The sequence below is a fragment of the Haliotis rubra genome, unplaced genomic scaffold (genome assembly GCF_003918875.1).
Source record: "Haliotis rubra isolate DU_JTF1 unplaced genomic scaffold, ASM391887v1 Scf567, whole genome shotgun sequence".
In the NCBI taxonomy this organism is placed as follows: Eukaryota; Metazoa; Mollusca; class Gastropoda; order Lepetellida; family Haliotidae; genus Haliotis; species Haliotis rubra.
In genome coordinates, this window is record NW_025767265.1 from 270510 (window position 1) to 294330 (window position 23821).

The 23821-nt window shown below is 38.8% G+C and overlaps 2 protein-coding genes across 2 annotated transcripts in view; one reads left to right on the plus strand and one right to left on the minus strand.

The window, feature by feature from the left end:
* The window catches only part of LOC124254155 (3-methyl-2-oxobutanoate dehydrogenase [lipoamide] kinase, mitochondrial-like), a 64431-nt gene that overhangs the window by 13423 nt on the left and 27187 nt on the right, over nt 1–23821 (minus strand). Inside the window, 5 exon segments of the mRNA XM_046688029.1 lie at nt 7266–7355; nt 7765–7893; nt 13547–13620; nt 17003–17101; nt 18625–18744. Coding sequence (XP_046543985.1) covers nt 7266–7355; nt 7765–7893; nt 13547–13620; nt 17003–17101; nt 18625–18744 — 512 coding nt within the window.
* LOC124254156 lies at nt 707–2728 on the plus strand. The gene has a single exon (XM_046688030.1). The coding sequence runs from the start codon at nt 762–764 to the stop codon at nt 1914–1916; it is 1155 nt and encodes a 384-aa protein (XP_046543986.1). The 5' UTR covers nt 707–761; the 3' UTR covers nt 1917–2728.

A 23821-nucleotide genomic window follows, 5' to 3' on the forward strand; every position in this document is an offset into this window, starting at 1 on the left:
TTTGGAATAAATTCCCTGTCACTCCCTGTTTTTAGTCAATCATTTTCAAAATTATGATGAAAATACTATTTCTTCTGTTAATATTTTTGTCAACTATGCTCAGAAATGAACTGATGAAAAATACTGTGCCCTGTTAAATGACTGTTTCACCAGACCATATAGTCCAGGCGGGATTATGTACTGGCTACTCTCATCTTGCCTGAACATGGCTGCAGGCGCATTAAACTAGCGACAAATGTAGAAAACCTTTCAACACTGCCATATTCAACACTGTAATGAGTTGTATGGTGAATAGTTTCTAGTTGTGAATTATGCAACCTTCATATAATCCAGTCAATTATCCTGTAGAAAATGATCAGGAAATGAGATCAGTTCACATGTACTGATGAAAGGGTGTCATTACACATAGCTACAACATCTTGATCCAGAATACACAGACCTCTATAGATACGAGAAACACGAACCTTCAGTCATGTCAATATTGAACTAATATACTAATTATTCATGACTTTCTCATTGTAAATTAAAGATAAAGATAAGGGAATTGGGTTTTATGTTACTGCTAAAAACAAACTGAAAGTTGCAGCATATGACGACCATATAAAAATTATCACGGTGATCATAAAGATCGTGTTTTCAGTCAACATGATATCTGGTGGAGTAAATGCAGCACAATTCTTTAACTAGTTCATGCTTTGAACATGATGAATTCATTTCTTTATTTCAGTACAAGTTGTCTTCCGGTTCAGTCTACTGTCAAGATGAGTCATAGTTTTGATGACAACCAAAGCTTTGGTTACTCGGACAATACCCTTCCCCGAGTGGAGCGGTCACAGACTGCATGGGTTCAACAGAAACCACATAGAGGCAGACAGAACAATCCTCTCCATGTCAGAGACAATCACGAAAGTCCAGAACTTGTTTGTGAAAACATTTCTCCATTCCCCGACCATACTATGTTCATACCACAGGACACGATACCAGCTGACTCTGGTCACGAGGGTCTTTCTGAAACGTTAACCCAACTTCCAAGTGCAAGAAATCAAAGTAGAAGATTGAAAAGCTCCAAAGATAATGAGCAAAGACTTAAATACAATGCTGCCTTCTATAGTGAAAGAGGCAGGAGGGAGAACACCCTTGCTCCATCACCTCGAGACAAGGGTCCACAACGATTTGCCTTCACCCAGCCGTTACAAACATCACAGTCAAACAGTGGTCAGCTGATGTATTGTAGAGGTGAGTCGGTGATGAAACACGATGTATTAGTGAGGAGAAGGCCATCGGTAAGTCACGATGTGGAGAACAGAACATACTCTCCCATGCCACAAATCCCGAAACAACGATGCTTGGTGCCCAGACTCAATCTTCCTCCAGATCTGGGACAAAGCAGAGAAAACACACTCGTGGAACATTCTTGGCGATCTGGTGTTCAAGCTACCCCAACGACACCAGAACATACTCGGCCGTCATTCTGTGCAACTCCAAGAGACAATTTCACAATGAAACCAAAGGAACTATCTGACCCTCTTGACTACATCCATCCACAGCAGGTTCAAGAAAAGAAATATTCCATTCTGCCCTCTATTGGGACTTCTCGACACAGACGAAAAGGCAAGGGAAGTAAGTCTCAACATCACAACCAACTGGACTACACACGGGATCAGTATGAATCAAATGCAGATTTCTTCTCTGATTACAACACAAACATGGATTCCCCTGAGGTTATTTCCCATATAAGTCCGGTTCCCTTACCGCCAATACAAGTAAGTTCTGGTCGCAGTGACTGCGGTGAAACACCATCAAGAAAACATTCAGCGGCCAGCGGACACATGGACAGGGAAGAGCTAGTGTTGTCATCGGAGATATCGTTTTCAGAACGGCTCATCACAGAGACGAGTCCTCCGGTCTCTAAGTGAAGCAATTTCCAACTGGTGTTGACTGCTGACAATGCACTTTCCTCGGGTCAGTGGAGCAGTGCTTGGAAACATGACTACTCGGGTGTTCAGCTGGCATAGGTGGGCTATAACAGATGAGTTCTGCCTTGCCAGAGGATTCAAATTCTTTTGATTTGTGGACACTTTCCGATTTTCCTTAACAGCAAATGTTCAAAGTCGAAGCATTGGACTTTAACATTTTCTTTTTGCAACAATATTTCCCAGAAAAGTGATATTTATCAAATTTTATAAAATGTCTCTGACAATTTCTGATTGTGCAACATGTCTTAATATCTCAGGGGCAACTATAATGTCATGTGACACAGTGACGGTAACCAGATTAAATTCATGTTAGAGGGATCATAGGGGCTAAGTACAATTTGAGACATTTGGAGAGTTATTGCTGCATCTTATTTTCAGACTAGTAGATGCCTTTTGTTGATTGCCATACCTGGTGAAAAGTTAATGTTCTTCACTGTCTTCATTCATGAGTTCACAAATTATTTCATTGTCACAGATGCGCCTAACAAACGTATCTGACAGTACAGATTCATGTTTAAAACCACCAATAGTGTATGCTTGAGACAACTGCAACCACTGTATGCATTAAGTGAGGCACCCTGATTGATACACAGAGGCTCCCTGTGACGAGGTACAAGCTTGTACCTAACAGTGTCAAGATGAGACAATGCCTGTATCAGCTGCATTTTCTATTTTCTTAATGATTGAACACATTTTTACAAATGACACTCTGTGGCTTACTGTGGAATAAACTGTACATAGTTCATAACATGGACACTCTTTTGGTTTTTCTTTCATTGTGTGGAACATTCATCATGTCTCATTCAAACTCAAGAAACACGACTGATACAGGTTTCAGACTGTATACAGACTCCGAGCCAACAAGTGCTTGTTTTATAATAATAATATGTGCATTTGTTAGGCACCATTTCCTATCTATGGTGGTTGCTCACAGTGCAGACAATCCGATAATTGTTACCCCGGATACCAAAGTTGCCTGTGAGGCACTAGAAGGTTAATACTCACATGACATATCCCACCAGGTACCCATTTTCTGATGGGTGAACAGAGGCAATTTTGGACAAACTCACTGGCCTAAGGGGAGACCACATGTATCACGTGTGCTTCGTCGTGGGGCAAGACTGAAGTCTTAGAAACTCTCAGGAGTTAAGCTGCCAAACACAGTCACCCACCCAAAGACTCTCCGTACCAAACGATGCTTAACTTCAACTGATTTGTGACCTAAGATCTATGCACAAGACCACACACCAACCCTTCACACTGAAAGAAAGGCTGAGTAAAAAAAGTACCACCTTTTAAAATATTCCCTCCTGCCTGGTCACACACTCTATCCACAAAACAATGGAGGGGACATTTAGCCTTGATTTGAAACAATCAGTTCACAGCCCACTGAGCAAACTGACAGATAGAGGTTGTGCAGGTCAGTGAGTTGGTTCTGACGTCTTGTTTCAGGTTGGTCACAAAGTGTCAGTTTACTTCTGTCTATGAAGAACGCTCATAGAAACAAAGACATTTGCCACTGTTGTCCACAAGGACAAGTGCTGACAGATCTGGATCAAATCATTGTTAAGTGTCTGAGATATGAACACACACCTGGCCCAGATTTCTCGAAACAATCTTAACTTTTTACTCAAATTTAAAACTGAGTTTAACAATTTGAAACAGCTGAATTTTTAACTCAACTGCACTTTTAAAATATAAAAGCCTAAACAAATTAAGTAATCTATCCACCAAACTCAAATTGTCTACTAAGTTTGAGTTTTATACCGATTTCAATTAATGCTGGGAAATGCATTTTCCTGCGTTTTCTCAAATTAAGTCAAAACTCAGACTTAAGATTGTTTTGAGAAATCAGGACCAGCTCCTGGCCTTGCTAAGGGACACCACTCTGATCAGTGAACTACAGCACCTTATGCCACTGTACCACCCACTACACCTACAGACACAAGTGATTACTCAAAATGTAAGTTCTACATGCACATCTGTTATATATCAATATTCATGTTCTAAAAAGCAAATTTAAATCATGTACATGTAAGTATGATCATGACAATATCTTGAGGCAAAAAGCTTCTATGAATATGATAATATCCACGAACAACATATTTGTATAGTAAAAGGACAACTAGCCTTGGGCCATTAATGATACAGACTGTATCAAAAAGCCAAAAACAGTTTGATGTAGATTTACCATGCATTACTGAACAGTTATTCTGAGATGTTCTGCAGCAGCAACCTGGCTAGTGAGTGAGTGAATTTAGTTTTACGCAGCTTTTAGCTATATTCCAGTAATATCATGGCGGGGGACATCAGAAATTGGCTTCACACACTGTACCCATGTGGGGAATCAAACCCGGGTCTTTGGAGTGACGAGCGAACGCTTTAACCACTAGGCTACCCCACTGCCCCAGCAACCTGGCTAGGCTATTTGGAAACAGAGATAATAATCTCACTGTTGCTGGACTGTCAGTGTGTATATCTTCTTCCAGTCCACTCAACTACTCTGTTAAGATGTGGATGGATGTGAACTGATTCCGATTTACCTGTGTCTAGTCTACCAATCCAGAAACTGTCAGAGCGACGAGTTGAAAACACTTAAGTCCACAAGTTAAGAAAGTCTCAGGGCCATTTGTACTGAGCTGCCGAAGGGGCAGGTAGTGGCCATGAAACCTTGTTTCAAACAAGGACATTGTTTTCCATGAACGCCTCCTACAAACCGCAAACAGCATCAAAGGGAGACAATCTGATCTTCAGGAAAGTTCATATTGGCAGCCTGTGATATAACTGACACAGAACTTTCCTTGTCAAGCACAGCCAGCAGATGAAAGTTTAGTTTTCCAACATAAAATATTCATTTTTTTTACATTTCATAATTTCATAAAATTTATTAAAAAGTGACTAGAATGACTAACTGGCCAAACAAGATCACATGATAATAAGCCCAACATTATTCTTGGCTGCCCCATGCCAGAGGGCCAGCAGGAAAACCAATCTCACCTGTTTGCTAGATAAATGATGAATACTGAAGCCACAGGCTACCAAACACTGACACCACTACACAAAGCCCAATTAGTCTAACAGCTATAGTAACAGTAGTCAACAGGTTAGATGTATTGTTTGTTGTTCTACACTATAATATTCTAGCTATATGACTGAGGCTTGTACATTCAGGACCAGGCAGTCCAGATGTTTTGTGTTGAAATCAGCTAGGGCCAGATGACAAGGCATTGAAAACATCCGATGTATTCATACCTCATACCACCTGCCTACTGCAGCACGTTACTGCTGACAAGTAACTAAGGTGTCACTGTCAATAGGTGCCACTGTAAGTACATGTTACTGTAACTAGGGTGTCACTGTAACTAGGATGTCTCACTGTAACTAGGGTGCCACTGTAACTAGGGTGTCACTGTCAATATGCTGCCACTGTAACTAGGGTGTCACTGCAACTAGGATGTATCACTGTAACTAGGGTGCCACTGTAACTAGGGTGCCACTGTAACTAGGGTGTCACTGTAACTAGGATGTCTCACTGTAACTAGGGTGCCACTGTCAATATGCTGCCACTGTAACTAGGGTGTCACTGCAACTAGGATGTATCACTGTAACTAGGGTGCCACTGTAACTAGGGTGCCACTGTAACTAGGTGTAAATGAAACTAGGGTGTCACTGTAACTAGGGTGTCGCTGTAACTAGTGTGTCACTGTAACTAGGGTGTTGCTGTAACTAGGGTGTCGCTGTAACTAGGGTGTCGCTGTAACTAGAGTGTCGCTGTAATTAGGGTGTTGCTGTAACTAGTGTCATTGTAACTAGGGTGTCACTGTGTCATGGTAACTAGGGTGTCACTGTAACTAGGGTGTCGCTGTAACTAGGGTGTCGCTGTAACTAGTGTGTCGCTGTAACTAGTGTCATTGTAACTAGGGTGTCATGGTAACTAGGGTGTCACTGTAACTAGTGTGTCGCTGTAACTAGTGTGTCGCTGTAACTAGTGTCATTGTAACTAGGGTGTCACTAACTGTGTCATGGCAACTAGGATGTCACTGTAACTAGGATGTCACTGTAACAAAGGTGTCACTGTAACTAGGATGTCACTGTAACTAGGGTGTCACTGTAACTAGGGTTTCACTGTAACTAGGTCACTGTAACTAGGGTGTCACTAACTAGGATGTCACTGTAACAAAGGTGTCACTGTAACTAGGGTGTCACTGTAACTAGGGTGTCACTGTAACTAGGGTGTCACTAACTAGGATGTCACTGTAACAAAGGTGTCACTGTAACTAGGATGTCACTGTAACTAGGGTGTCACTGTAAATAGGGTGTCACTGTAACAAAGGTGTCGCTGTCACTAGGGTGTCACTGTAACTAGGGTGTCACTAACTAGGGTGTCACTAACTAGGATGTCACTGTAACTAGGATGTCACTGTAACTAGGGTGTCGCTGTAACTAGGGTGTCGCTGTAACTAGTGTGTCGCTGTAACTAGTGTGTCGCTGTAACTAGTGTCATTGTAACTAGGGTGTCACTAACTGTGCCATGGTAACTAGGATGTCACTGTAACTAGGTTGTCGCTGTAACTAGGATGTCGCTGTTACTAGGATGTCGCTGTAACTAAGGTGTCGCTGTAACTAGTTTGTCGCTGTAACTAGTGTGTCGCCGTAACTAGTGTGTCGCCGTAACTAGTGTGTCGCCGGAACTAGGGTGTCGCCGTAACTAGGGTGTCCCTGTAACTAGGGTGTCCCTGTAACTAGTGTGTCGCTGTAACTAGGGTGTCCCTGTAACTAGGGTGTCGCCGTAACTAGGTTGTCCCTGTAACTAGGGTGTCCCTGTAACTAGTGTGTCGCTGTAACTAGTGCCGCTGTAACTAGGATGTTGCTGTAACAAAGGTGTCGCTGTAACTTGGGTGTCGCTGTTACTAGGGTGTCGCTGTAACTAGGGTGTCGCTGTAACTAGTGTCACTGTAACTAGGGTGTCACTGTAACTAGGGTGTCACTGTAACTATGTGTCGCTGTAACTAGGGTGTCACTGTAACTAGGGTGTCACTGTAACTATGTGTCGCTGTAACTAGGGTGTCATGGTAACTAGGGTGTCACTGTAACAAAGGTGTCGCTGTAACTAGGGTGTTGCTGTAACTAGGATGTCACTGTAACAAAGGTGTCACTGTAACTAAGATGTCACTGTAACTAGGGTGTTGCTGTAACTAGGATGTCACTGTAACTTGGGTGTCACTGTAACTAGGGCGTCACTGCAACTATTTTGTCTCTGTTACTAATGTCACTGTAAAGATGACGTACCTGATGACAAAGTCCTCCTCACTGCAGGCCACGGTGATGTAGATGTCTGGGAGACCATGCAGGGCATCAAGATGTGACTCCACAGTTGCTCTGAAACATAGTGATAAACAACAGTTGCTGAAGTTCTAACTGGATGATGAGGGAGTCAGCCGATGAGTTGGGTGCAAGGCATGAGGATATGGCTCGACATTTACCCTGAAACCAAGTTTGACACGGCTTTGAACAGTATTCAGGTTATAGCCTGGCACAGCAGCTTGACGTGAGAGAATAGCTGGAATGGCTCGAGATCTCAGATATTCACCACTCTGGTGAAACATGGCCATATTGTTTTGTTTGAGAATCGCTTTCATTTCCCTCTCATGAAACATCCACTGAAAAGCCTCATCTCATTTCCATATCTTGGCAACTTCACCATGAATATCTGCCAAAGTCCAAAAAGGGCTAAGGTATAAAAATATCCATAAAAACAAAGTAATCTCTATCAGTGTTGGTGTCTCACCTCATAGCATTCTTGATGAGTTCAGTCAGGATGTAGTCCAAGGGAGGTGCGATGTAGGGGAACGTAGCATTCAGATGACCGTTCAGTTTCACGTGAGGCGCTTTGCCAAACTTGGCAATACACACATCCCTGAAAAAAGAAAGCTGTGTCAAAACATGCTCGACTTGTGTGACTCAACAGGAACACACAACAAGCCTGACTACGGATTCACTGTACCCTCACTACCTTGTAGTATTCACTTTCCATACATGCAGTCTGGGCTGAAAATATTTTGAGTCCACTTCCCAGTATGTCAACAGAATTCTCAGAAGAATATAGCATTAGTGTATGGACTGGTACACAAGAGATTTTACTAGTCTCAGGCTTTAGACTATGGATTCTGGGACTGGGTGAAACATGGCCATATTGTTTTGTTTGCTGAACTCGCTTCATTTCAAGCATGAAACATCCACTGTAAAAGCCTCATGTCATTTGCGCACTAGGATGGCAGCTGTAACTTGTGTCACTGTAACTACTGCTGTAACTAGGGTGTCATGGCTGTAACACAGGTGTCTGTAACTAGAGTTATATCAGTGTAACTAATGGTGTCACCTAACTAGGGCATTGTTTGAGTAACTTTAGGAGTGTCGCTCAACTAACATGTCACTGTAACTAAGGGATGTCACTGTAGCTGTAAATAGGATGTCACTGTAACTCTAGATGTCACTGTAATCTCTGTCACTGTCTCGTACTAAAAAAGCATTCAAACTAAGTCTCCTCAAACACAAGTAATCTCTAGACCATGCAGGGCATGTTGATGTGACTCCTCATGCTCTGAAACATTCTTGATGTCCACTCAGTTCAGTCACAATATGATGAGGTCAGTGATGAGTTGCAAAAGGCTCTGGGACAAAGGCATGGATACTGAATGTCAGTTCTATCTGCCGATATGGAAGTTACTCCCCAGGTTGTTAACAATTCGTGGTTATATCAACCAGGCTATAATGTGTTAGTTTCATCAATGATTGCAAGTAGACCGCCCGAGTGAGTGAGTGAGTTGAGTTAAATGCCACTTTGAACAGTATGCAAGTAATATCATGACTTGTTAGCTTAATGTTGCAAGAAAGCCCAGTTTATGCAAATCTAAAATGTTTATCCAGGCCTCCAAGATCTACACTTCCAGAAAACATTTGCTCTGTCTGTGTTAATCACCCAACACAGACCACACCATACTCTCCTTCACCATTACAAAACAACTGTTGCAATCATTAGTTATAATCTCACACTGCACTAGTTTCATTTATCACATACTATATATTTACATGATCACAATGGCAAAAGATATTGGCTCTACGGTTAGAATTACAATGAATGAAAATATCTTCTGATTAAGTTACACGAATACATACATCCATACAAATACGTAATTCTATGCTGTGAATAATAAATTTATTTTTATTGTATATATATATATGTGAACATATGCTGCATGTTTAGAGAAGAGGTGTTCATGTAAAACAAAGACATAATAGTGGTGCAACATGCTGCACATTCTACTGAATGGACTTGAAGTTTCAAACCACATTAATAAGTTGTTGTTTTTTTAATAATTTTGCCTGCTTTGTTTGTTGTTTAATGCATATGTTTGTTGTACTCCCCAGTATTCCAGCAATATAGAAGAGGCTTGCCAATACTTGAGTCTGGACCCGACAACAAACAGTGATTGACATTATGTGAACAATCCATGGCTACCAACTGCACCACTGAGACTGAGCACCCAGTCCACGGCAGGTCGATGAGGATTTATTCTAAAAATGAATCCTGCAGGGGTCCACAAGGGTTGATTTAACAGATGTTAACCTACTTGCACCAGGTGCAACCTAAGATAAAGACCTAGTTGCACCAGCCAAATTCCAGTTGCAATGCTTTTGTTGCAATATACATGTAATGAAAGACATGTGCTAAATTATTTAGATTTCTATTCAGAAGTTTACCCACTCAAAAATTGACTTGCAACTGGTGCAAGTTAGACTAATAACTAGGTTGCACTTTGTAATATTGGGTTGCACCAGTGCGAGTAACAAAGCACTAAATCGAGCCCTGTCCAGTGATAGGAGATTATTTCTTTCAGTTACAGTACTGGTTTCTGTTTCTTTGTTACATTCAAAAACTTAGTAACATATATATCAGGAAGGAGTATGTCTCAGTGACGAGTGCAGACAAGCCTCAGACCAGATTCATGTGCAGTGGTGGAGGTAAAAAGTCTCCTTGAGGGGAGGTAACTCTAAAACATTGGACAGGGCAAAGGGCTGTGTTTACAAGGAAATTTATTATTATTTATAATTACTATGAAAGTTTTAGTACTATCTTATGAATAGCTGTGAGGTAATTTGTGGGGCAAGCACACTCAGAATGGCAACTTTGCAGATATTAATAACTTTGGGCATACTTAATCCAAAAATTGACAAAATTAACTTTAAAATGCGACATAAATAATCGGAAAATTGTGACAACTGTATAGTGAATTATATTCAAAAACACCTGGAGTGAATTTTATCTAATGATACAATTGAATTAATATCTGATGTCACCAAAATTATATTTAAAATGAATGATCTACACTGGGTGTGTGACGCAAGACTATTCAAGTTTTGGTTGGGGGTGAGGGACGAGGTTGGGGGTGAGGGACGTGGGTGTCTGGATGTTTGATGTCCCACCTCAACAGTCAACTTTGAAGAATGTTGTCAAAAACAGATTGAAAAGAAAAGTCTAACAAATGATCAAATTTAATGGTAATGTTAACTTGTTATTATATGCTGACAGTTCCATTTGAAATATACTCATGGAAACAAATAAGGGAACACCTGAAAGTACAAGTGTTCCTTTATTCTTTTCCAGGTTTTTTCACAAGCTTTGTACTGCACTGTGGGTGAAATTCTCGAAAAGAATAAAGGAAAACTTGTACTTTCAGGTGTTCCCTTATTTATTTCCATGAGTACATATCAAACCAACTACAAGACGTGTGTAAATCTAACGCTTACAAACGTTGACAGAACATGAATTTCTACAAATTCCAGTTTTTTGTTTTAATTGATCTAATTAATGTAGAAAGTACTGTTGGTATATCAAACAGGATGTTACACTTAAAAGCTTGTTACAATGGTATTTTCACGATTCACAATGTCAAGATCACAGGTCCTTTCACACACTCAGCAACTTATTCCATGTTATTGTTGTAGGGTTAACCATATGAGGAAAGCTTTAAGACTGACTGCTTCCTGACGTATCCATATAGCTGCAAAACATCATGAAACGTCACAACTCAAAATATTTTTGTTTTGAAATCCGACTACAGAGCACATAATTTCCACACTTTCAACACTTATAAATACATTCTAAAATGAAATATTTCTTCTCTTAGGACTTGACCTAACAAGTCTAGGAAAACTGATATTTGCAACAAAACTGCAATGATTTTTTTCTTGCCCAAAAGTTTGAGAACAGAAGTGTTTCCAGTCCAGCTGTGTTTAAGCACATGGAATACATGGCTAATGAAAATATATTTACAAGTTTCTAGTTGCCAGAGATGATGGGGAGATGAGTATAGTGATATTTCCCCAAAACATTTCAGTGACATTCCAGATATTTAACATTCATGGTAGCAAGTCCTGCTACATCCAGCTACTTCCAGATACATCTAGCTACTTCCAGATACATCTAGCTATTTCCAGTATCATCCAGATTTGAACAGGTTGGTTCAAGTAACAACTCTGTCACTGGTGAACATTGACATAAGTCCTGGCAACACACAACAACCACACAACAACCTGTATTCTTCTTTCTGGTCAATTGCTACAAACATGGAAGTTTTCTGTGCTGAAATCACCACCGGGAAATTAAAACCAAGCTATCTACATGTACTTTCAAAATCTTCCCAAGCACCACAATCACCTGAGCCCGTATGGAGTAGTTTTTGACAACACAATATACAAAAGACAGCAATTAATAATCAATAAACAGCAAGTAATTTCATGGCATGAGACTGTCTAACCAAGCAATCTATATTCCCATTCAGCTAACTCACAGACTACTGATTCTTGACTGGCTGATGGTTCTTGTCTTATTGTCCTCAACGACAATACATTTTAAAGGACAATACATTTTTGGTTTTAATGACTAAAAAAGTATCCAAGATATTTTTATGGATTAAACTTCTTTTTTAATTTCTCTCACAACGTTTCGAGACCATTCCAGGTCCCTTCATCAGGTGAACTGGCAGTTAGGACTATGACGTCGTCACTATGACGTCATAACTGAGTTATGACGTCACAATGCAAGTGACATCACAGTACACTAGGGAGAGTACTGTATAAGTGGGACCTCTTGATTAACTTTTGATGAACTTTTGATGAACTTTAGATACAAGAAAAAACGAGTCTACTATTCTTTTTGGAAAGCCTGCTATCAAGGAACCTTTGTGTTATTAGCAGTTGTTGTGTATTAGCATGAATTTCATCATTATGTAATTAACTCTTCAAACTCACTTATACAGTACTCTCCCTAGTGTACTGTGATGTCACTTGCATTGTGACGTCATAACTCAGTTATGACGTCATAGTGACGACGTCATAGTCCTAACTGCCAGTTCACCTGATGAAGGGACCTGGAATGGTCTCGAAACGTTGTGAGAGAAATTAAAAAAGAAGTTTAATCCATAAAAATATCTTGGACATCAATGTACAACTTCTAAATGCCACTGAAAGACACTAAAAAAGAAGTTTGTGGAGTTATTATTTTTCAAGCATTTACTTGTAAGAATTTGCTTTGTGATGGCTATACATGTTTTGTTTGTTATATACAGTGCTAAACGCAGAAAATGGTCACTCTGCATTTAGCTACCTCCACAAATGTTAAAAATATTGAAGTCAAATACATATTAGACTTGTACCCAAGTATGTGCGGTGCATTAAAAGTGCATGCAACATGAGTATGGGGTGCACCATATGACATGTTATATTTGGGAACACACTTTCTCAGTAAAGTGCATTAATGAGTATACATCTGTGTGCAGTATACACGAGAAAGTAATGTGTGTATTATAATCAGCTTCAGACTGACACAAACACTAGGACTACCTCGAAGGGAGATTTGCTATTTATCAGCAATAGAGGTCCTTGGGACCCATATTGTTCCAGAGTATCCACTCATGTATTATCCCCTTGAGGCAACCGACTGATTCACCATCCACAAGACTCATTTCAGTTGTACAAGAAATTTACATATGTCTAGACTCAATGACTGATAGTTTTTGTCAGATCTTCAAGAAGACAGGTATATCAGAGCTAAGATCTGTTATTAAAGAAATTGATCTGGGAATGTCCAAGATTCTACAACCTGTGATCTGTTATCAGGGATGGCTACAGGAAAATCTATCGTCAGCTGAAAACTTCGAATGGGGGTTGAGAAGATTTACAGAATTGGTCAATTTGAAATAAAATCCCGGGAAATCCGCGTATCAGTGAAATATCGCCATAACTGTGTTATGAATGGTATCTGGAATGTTCCAGACTCTACAACCTGTGGGTGTAACACCCTGAATGTTTAATATCATGCTGCATGTGTGAGTCATAATCAGGTATAAATAGGATGAATGTAAAGGTCATTATCAAAGATGCTGGAATACTAACATACCAAAGAACTTACACAACCTACACGGTCTCGTCTAGAGATAGTTTCTACCACTACTGCAGCTGACAAAGGAGAAATGTGAACAAGCACCTGCCTCTCCATCCCGTAAGCTTACCTTACAAATTCGGCTTTCTTTTCAATAAGCTTTCTCGGCGAGAAACCAACGTTGATGATGCCCACATGGTTTGGCTGTGGAGAATACATGTTATCTAGCATATTGGGGGCAGAACATGCAGTCATGGTAGACATACGGACATGCATGTAGTACAGCTCTGGCAATCTCATGGTGCCATGGTGGAGTACAATCTCCCAGTGTTTTAAACAGAATTCAACCAGAAATATTCTTATATTTGGAGGTATGTAATGGCTGTGAATGTAACTTATTTTTTTATATTATGACCTCATGAACATATTTAAATATACACTTAACAAAAGTCAGAGTTTATGAATATTTTGGGGAACATTGGTTTGTAGTGAAGACCTAAAACAATTTCGTAACAATATTCCCCAAAATATTAATGATCCTTAACTTGCTGTGTTAAGTATGTACAGACTTTGTATTTTTCAGTGAAAACTTTGTCATGTTGGAACATGTGCTTCAGGTTCAGCAGCTCACCTACACTTCTTACAACCAGCATAACAGAAACAGGGTGAAGAGGGGATGGGTGGTGGTGTGTGTATCCTAGCAACACAGACACAGCTACATATTAACTTTCAAACAATAACTTCAGTTCTTTAGCAGCTGCAATAATACAGTGCTAACACAAATAACTACCATGTTGGAAATCCTACTATGGCAAACCACAAATCACACAACTTCCAACTGTCGACTGTCAATCACTGATGATGCCATACACATAGCTAGAATCACCAGTGATGGCGACAAGACTTCACTAGCCAGGACCAAACCATCAGTGATGGCGACAAGACTTCACTAGCCAGGACCAAACCATCAGTGATGGCGACAAGACTTCACTAGCCAGGACCAAACCATCAGTGATGGCTACAGACTTCACTAGCCAGGACCAAACCATCAGTGATGGCGACATACTTCACTAGCCAGGACCAAACCATCAGTGATGGCGACATACTTCTCTAGCCAGGACCAAACCATCAGTGATGGCGACAGACTTCACTAGCCAGGACCAAACCATCAGTGATGGCTACAGACTTCACTAGCTAGGACCAAACCATCAGTGATGGCTACAGACTTCACTAGCTAGGACCAAACCATCAGTGATGGCTACAGACTTCACTAGCCAGGACCAAACCATCAGTGATGGCTACAGACTTCACTAGCTAGGACCAAACCATCAGTGATGGCTAGCCAGGACCAAACCATCAGTGATGGCGACATACTTCACTAGCCATGACCAAACCATCAGTGATGGCTACAGACTTCACTAGCTAGGACCAAACCATCAGTGATGGCTACAGACTTCACTAGCTAGGACCAAACCATCAGTGATGGCTACAGACTTCACTAGCCAGGACCAAACCATCAGTGATGGCTACAGACTTCACTAGCTAGGACCAAACCATCAGTGATGGCTACAGACTTCACTAGCTAGGACCAAACCATCAGTGATGGCGACAAGACTTCACTAGCCAGGACCAAACCATCAGTGATGGCGACATACATCACTAGCCAGGACCAAACCATCAGTGATGGCGACAAGACTTCACTTGATGAAGGGACCTGGAATGGTCTCGAGACGTTGTGAGAGAAATTAAAAAGAAGTTTAATCCATAAAATATCGTGGACAAGACTTCACTAGTCAGGACCAAACCATCGGTGATGGCGACAAGATTTCACTAGCCAGGACCAAACCATCAGTGATGGCGACATACTTCACTAGCTAGGACCAAACCATCAGTGATGGCGACATCATTCGCAGGCAAGGATCAAACCATCAGTGATGGCGACATACTTCACTAGCTAGGACCAAACCATCAGTGATGGCGACAGCATTCGCAGGCAAGGATCAAACCATCAGTGATGGCGACATACTTCACTAGCTAGGACCAAACCATCAGTGATGGCGACAGCATTCGCAGGCAAGGACCAAACCATCAATTATAGTAACACACAGCTTCAGTCAGAATCAACTAATACAGGAGAGAGAGGGAATAAGTCTGGATCTGTAAACCAGTGATTGATAACATGAATGACATCTACATGATGGTAACATGAAGACACGCAATCACCCACGTCACAGATAAGTTGAGCACCGACCTGACAACTGACCCGTATTAGCATGTATGAGTGCCGCCCACTGGCGCTTGCCATTGTTAGCGAAGTGGCCCCAGGTTGTCCGCGATCAAGTGAAGTGCGACTTGCTACACTGACGTTAGAGTCTTATGAGCAAGGCGTGTGCAGCTACATGCGGAATCAATTCCATCGTCATGCAATGCACATGCACTGGCCTACATCTGCTCTACCTTACACAAACCACATGGGTCTGCTCATTGCCGTGCACCGCCTACTTCTCGTAAACGAGTTCTCTGCGCCTGTCCAACTCATCCTTGTTTGCCAGTATGGTGAATCCAAACCAGGAAACAATCAACTGTGTGACCTGTGCCTTTAGAATGACTGTGTGTGTTTCGTTGGGGATAATACTTCTTTGAAAAATGTTTTAATTTCATCACAACTGGAGGTACTTTGAAATCCCAAGTGATTACAGCTTGGATGATACCACAACCCGGGGTATGGTGCTGATTAGCCAAGAATCATAGTCTGGTCAAGTCTGGGATCTTGAACCCACAATAATAGGATTCTGGCACAAATAAGGGAAGTAACCCTGCATGGCCTAATGGGCCACCTGCGTCCTGAATAATATTGAGAAGAACCTTCCCTAAGAAGGGGTTACGAGAACAAGGACCACCTGAACTGGCAGGGGCAAAGTGTATGCATCACCAAAGAAAACGACCTTTCCAAACATGTTCAACTATAAACAGAGTGAGTGAGTTGGGTTTTACACTGCTTTTAGCAATATTCCATCAATATCACGGCAGGGGACACCAGAAATGGGCTTCACACAATGTGCACATGTGGGGAATCAAACCAGGGTCTTCATTGTGATGAGCGAACGCCTTAACCACTAGGCTACTCCACTGCCCCTTGAACAAAGACGTATGACTATGGATGGATGGATGACAACAACATGGTATAGTACAGATAATCTAACTGTGTCAGATCAGCTGAAACTTTCCTACATCCTAACATGTCAGGAACAGTATTTTCATAGGACTATTTTAGAACTAACATTTAGAAATGTTATAAAAATGTATCAACAATAATTAAATAAAATATTTTTAATTAATTGAATATTCATGATCTTAACTGATTACATTGAATACTTAATTCTGTTCTAAAAAGAAACTGATTTCAAAGTATTATCCTCAAAATTACATTCTGTCTAAACAAAGTCCTAAGAAAACACTGAACTGACCTTACCAAAGATTCCAAATGTCAAGTTCTGCCCTCCAAAGCTAGACAATAGCCTGAGTATGACTATCGATGTAACACCAGCATGAGGCCGTAACACTAGGAAAACACTGAAACACTGACCCTTTCCAAGTGGAGTGAGAGGTGATGCTCTGCCAACATTCGAATCCCCAGGCGAGACGTCAGCGTCTTGTCCAGGAAACTTTTGATAAGGGCCTCATCCTGAAATACAATCCATCAGTGAGTGAGTGAGTGAGCTGGGTCAAACAGGAATTCAGTTACATTACAGAATGTCAGCCTCAGGTAGATGGAATGCTGAAATGTATGCAGTCTAAGGCCTTTACTTCAGTGACATCACAACGTTCCACACAAATACTACGTGTCATACTTGTATAGGTAGCCATTAATCTGAAAGTGACAATGATATACCGTATATTACCGTAGATAAGCCGAATTTTGAGAACCCCAAAAAAGCAGTCTGTAGAAGGGGGTCGGCTTATCTATGGGTTATGCTTTTCGTCCAACTTTTTTCCAGGGGTAAGAAAACTTTGCGTGAACAAACAACAGAAGACAACTTTGTCAGTAAAGACATCAAATTTGCAATTAAACATCACTAGACAAGATTATTTACCTTTTAAGTTCTAAGTTGTTTTTGCTGCGCATTGTATCATTTGCAGGGATTGAGATTACCACGTGTATTTGAGCCGGAAATAGCAATCAGCTGTCCACACGTTTCCCAGCGATCAAGTTCAAACATGCACAATAATATAATGGGATGAGATCTGACGCAGTCATCAGTAAAATATAATACAGAATACTATTATTTAACACAAAGAAATATATCCTAGCATTGTGTAATTTTAATTACAGGTTTTGCTCTATGAATGTAAAATATATATAATCAACACTAAGGTTATACGGACCCTCATGAAAGTGGTAAGCGGAACTTGTACGGAAATGGAATGGGGTGACATAAGCAAGCCATTTAAATCCACACATATTTACGAAGTAACTGTAAACTAGCAGTCCAAGGAAAACGAGGCGGTAATCAGTTTGTGATTGTTGATAATATGATGTGAAATGGGCTATCGCGGATGGAGAAAAACGTACCCTCAAGAGCGTGGTAAGCGGAAGTTGTACGCACATGGAATGGGGTAAAATAAGCAAGCCAGTTTGTTAACATGTTAACATCGTCCAGCTACAATAAGTATGACATTTAGCAAAACAAAATATATCATCCATTTTCTGTCAACCACACTTCATTTCGATGCGTGAGTAGACGCACTATAATTGTGAATTCTTTGAATAATGTGGACCAAAGTCATAATTATCAGTAACTGCCAGTTGTCTGTGGTCTGTGTTTGTTGCGATTAGGACCCCATCGCGGTGGATCGGCTTATGTACGAAACATACCATTTTGACAATGATTTTAAGGGTCAAGTTTGGGGGTCGGCTTATCTATGGGGTCGGCTTATAGACGGTAATATACGGTAAGCATGTTTAATGAAAACCCGAACTTTGACTACCTGCTGACCTTGAACTTCGACATATTTTGACCTTCACCTTCCTCTCACTAAACCAACACCTTACTCAAGTGATTTATGTCTTGCCATGATGAAATGGATTCATTTAATCAGTTGCTATAGCCCCTCCTGATATTAGTGATTCTTTCAATCACAATTTACTAGTGCAGTATGCTTCACCTTCACATCACTGATTCTTCAATCAAATGCTAACTGGCTCACCTTGATGTGTTTGCGACACTCTGCAAATCCCTCCGCTAGAAGCGTGACATTGTTCTTGTGGTCGTCAAGGAGGTTCCGAAGAGTCTCGGAGAAGTGTTCATCTGACTTCATATCTGTGATCTGCTGAACAAAAGGACAAATCAAGTCTTTCACATTACATATTAAGATCTGTGATCTATAGTACATATATCCTTCATGTCTGATCTACAGTACATACCTCATGTATGTGATCCATAGTACATATATCCTTCATGTCTGTGATCTACAGTACATATATCCTTCTTGTATATGATCTACAGTACATATATCCTTCTTGTATATAATCTACAGTACATATATCCTTCATGTCTGATCTACAGTACATATATCCTTCATGTCTGTGATCTACAGTACATATATCCTTCATGTATATAATCTACAGTACATATATCCTTCTTGTATATAATCTACAGTACATATATCCTTCTTGTATATGATCTACAGTACATATATCCTTCATGTCTGTGATCTACAGTACATATATCCATCTTGTATATGATCTACAGTACATATATCCTTCATGTCTGTGATCTACAGTACATATATCCTTGTATATAATCTACAGTACATATATCCTTCTTGTATATAATCTACAGTACATATATCCTTCTTGTATATAATCTACAGTACATATATCCTTCTTGTATATGATCTACAGTACATATATCCTTCATGTCTGTGATCCACAGTACATATATCCTTCATGTCTGTGATCTACAGTACATATATCCTTCTTGTATATAATCTACAGTACATATATCCTTCATGTCTGTGATCTACAGTACATATATCCTTCTTGTATATGATCTACAGTACATATATCCTTCATGTCTGTGATCTACAGTACATATATCCTTCTTGTATATAATCTACAGTACATATATCCTTCATGTCTGTGATCTACAGTACATATATCCTTCTTGTATATGATCTACAGTACATATATCCTTCTTGTATATGATCTACAGTACATATATCCTTCTTGTATATGATCTACAGTACATATATCCTTCTTGTATATGATCTACAGTACATATATCCTTCATGTCTTGTATGATCTACAGTACATATATCCTTCTACAGTACATATATCCTTGTGATCTACAGTACATATATCCTTCTTGTATATAATCTACAGTACATATATCCTTCATGTCTGTGATCTACAGTACATATATCCTTCATGTCTGTGATCTACAGTACATATATCCTTCTTGTATATGATCTACAGTACATATATCCTTCATGTCTGTGATCTACAGTACATATATCCTTCTTGTATATAATCTACAGTACATATATCCTTCATGTGTGATCTACAGTACATATATCCTTCTTGTATATGATCTACAGTACATATATCCTTCATGTATATGATCTACAGTACATATATCCTTCATGTATATGATCTACAGTATATATATCCTTCTTGTATATGATCTACAGTACATATATCCTTCATGTCTGATCTACAGTACATATATCCTTCATGTCTGATCTACAGTACATATATCCTTCATGTCTGATCTACAGTACATATATCCTTCATGTCTGTGATCTACAGTAAATATATCCTTCTTGTATATGATCTACAGTACATATATCCTTCATGTCTGTGATCTACAGTACATATATCCTTCTTGTATATAATCTACAGTACATATATCCTTATGTCCATATATCCTTCATGTCTGTGATCTACAGTACATATATCCTTCTTGTATATGATCTACAGTACATGATCTGATCTACAGTACATATATCCTTTCATGTATGATCTACAGTACATATATCCTTCATGTCTGTACATATATCCTTACAGTACATATATCATTCATGTCTGATCAGTACTCCTTCACTGTACATATATCCTTCATGTCTGTGATCTACAGTAAATATATCCTTCTATGTATATGATCTAGTCATATATCCTTCTTGTATATGATCTACAGTACATATATCCTTCATGTCTGTGATCTACAGTACATATATCCTTCTTGTATATGATCTACAGTACATATATCCTTCATGTCTGTGATCTACAGTACATATATCCTTCATGTCTGTGATCTACAGTACATATATCCTTCTTTGTATATGATCTACAGTACATATATCCTTTCCTTTGTATATGATCTACAGTACATATATATCCTTCATGTTCTGTGATCTACAGTACATATATCTACAGTACATATATCCTTCATGTCTGGATGATCTCAGGATACATATATCCCTTGTCCTTCCTTGTATATAATCTACAGTACATATATCCTTCTTGTACATATCCTTCATGTCTGATCTACAGTACATATATATCCTTGTATATAATCTACAGTACATATATCCTTCTTTGTATATATGATCTACAGTACATATATATCTTGTATATCACAGATCTATCTACAGTACATATATCCTTCATGTCTGTGATCTACAGTACATATATCCTTCTTGTATATGTATATAATCTACAGTACATATATCCTTCATGTACCTACATATATCCTTCTTGTATATGTACATACATATATCCTTCTTGTATATGATCTACAGTACATATATCCTTCATGTCTGTGATCTACAGTACATATATCCTTCTTGTATATAATCTACAGTACATATATCCTTCTTGTATATGATCTACAGTACATATATCCTTCTTGTATATGATCTACAGTACATATATCCTTCTTATGTATGATCTACAGTACATATATCCTTCTTGTATATGATCTACAGTACATATATCCTTCATGTATGATCTACAGTACATATATCCTTCATGTATATGATCTACAGTACATATATCCTTCTTGTATATAATCTACAGTACATATATCCTTCTTGTATATAATCTACAGTACATATATCCTTCCATGTATGATCTATATATCCTTCATGTCTGTGATCTACAGTACATATATCCTTCATGTCTGTGATCCACAGTACATATATCCTTCTTGTATATGATCTACAGTACATATATCCTTCTTGTATATGATCTACAGTACATATATCCTTCTGTCTTACAGTACATATATCCTTCATGTATGTGATCTACAGTACATATATCCTTCATGTTCATGATCTACAGTACATATATCCTTGTATATAATCTACAGTACATATATCCTTCTTGTATATAATCTACAGTACATATATCCTTCTTGTATATGATCTACAGTACATATATCCTTCTTGTATATGATCTACAGTACATATATCCCTTCATGTATATGATCTACAGTACATATATCCTTCATGTCTGTGATCTACAGTACATATATCCTTCTTGTATATGATCTACAGTACATATATCCTTCATGTCTGTGATCTACAGTACATATATCCTTCTTGTATATGATCTACAGTACATATATCCTTCATGTCTGTGATCTACAGTACATCTGGTATATAATCTACAGTACATATATCCTTCATGTATATGATCTACAGTACATATATCCTTCTTGTGTATGATCTACAGTACATATATCCTTCTTGTATATGATCTACAGTACATATATCCTTCTTGTATATGATCTACAGTACATATATCCTTCTTGTATATGATCTACAGTACATATATCCTTCATGTCTGTGATCTACAGTACATATATCCTTCTTGTATATGATCTACAGTACATATATCCTTCTTGTATGTGATCTACAGTACATATATCCTTCTTGTATATGATCTACAGTACATATATCCTTCATGTCTGTGATCTACAGTACATATATCCTTCATGTCTGTGATCTACAGTACATATATCCTTCTTGTATATGATCTACAGTACATATATCCTTCATGTCTGATCTACAGTACATATATCCTTCATGTCTGATCTACAGTACATATATATCCTTCATGTCTGTGATCTACAGTACATATATCCTTCATATATGATCTACAGTACATATATCCTTCTTGTATATGATCTACAGTACATATATCCTTCATTCTTGTATATGATCTACAGTACATATATCCTTCATGTATCTGATCTACAGTACATATATCCTTCATGTCTGATCTACAGTACATATATCCTTCATGTATATGATCTACAGTACATATATCCTTCATGTCTGATCTACAGTACATATATCCTTCATGTCTGTGATCTACAGTAAATATATCCTTCTTGTATATGATCTACAGTACATATATCCTTCATGTCTGTGATCTACAGTACATATATCCTTCTTGTATATAATCTACAGTACATATATCCTTCATGTCTGATCTACAGTAGATATATCCTTCATTTCTGTGATCTACAGTAAATATATCCTTCTTGTATATGATCTACAGTACATATATCCTTCATGTCTGATCTACAGTACATATATCCTTCCTGATCTCACAGTACATATATCCTTCATGTCTGTGATCTACAGTACATATATCCTTCTTGTCTGATCTACAGTACATATATCCTTCATGTCTGTGATCTACAGTACATATATCCTTCTTGTATATGATCTACAGTACATATATCCTTCATGTCTGTGATCTACAGTACATATATCCTTCATGTCTGTGATCTACAGTACATATATCCTTCTTGTATATGATCTACAGTACATATATCCTTCTTGTATATGATCTACAGTACATATATCCTTCATGTCTGTGATCTACAGTACATATATCCTTCTTGTATATAATCTACAGTACATATATCCTTCATGTCTGATCTACAGTACATATATCCTTCATGTCTGTGATCTACAGTACATATATCCTTCTTGTATATGATCTACAGTACATATATCCTTCATGTCTGATCTACAGTACATATATCCTTCATGTCTGTGATCTACAGTACATATATCCTTCATGTCTGATCTACAGTACATATATCCTTCATGTCTGATCCACAGTACATATATCCTTCATGTCTGTGATCTACAGTAAATATATCCTTCTTGTATATGATCTACAGTACATATATCCTTCATGTCTGATCTACAGTACATATATCCTTCATGTCTGTGATCTACAGTACATATATCCTTCATGTCTGTGATCTACAGTACATATATCCTTCTTGTATATGATCTACAGTAAATATATCCTTCTTGAATATGATCTACAGTACATATATCCTTCATGTCTGATCCACAGTACATATATCCTTCATGTCTG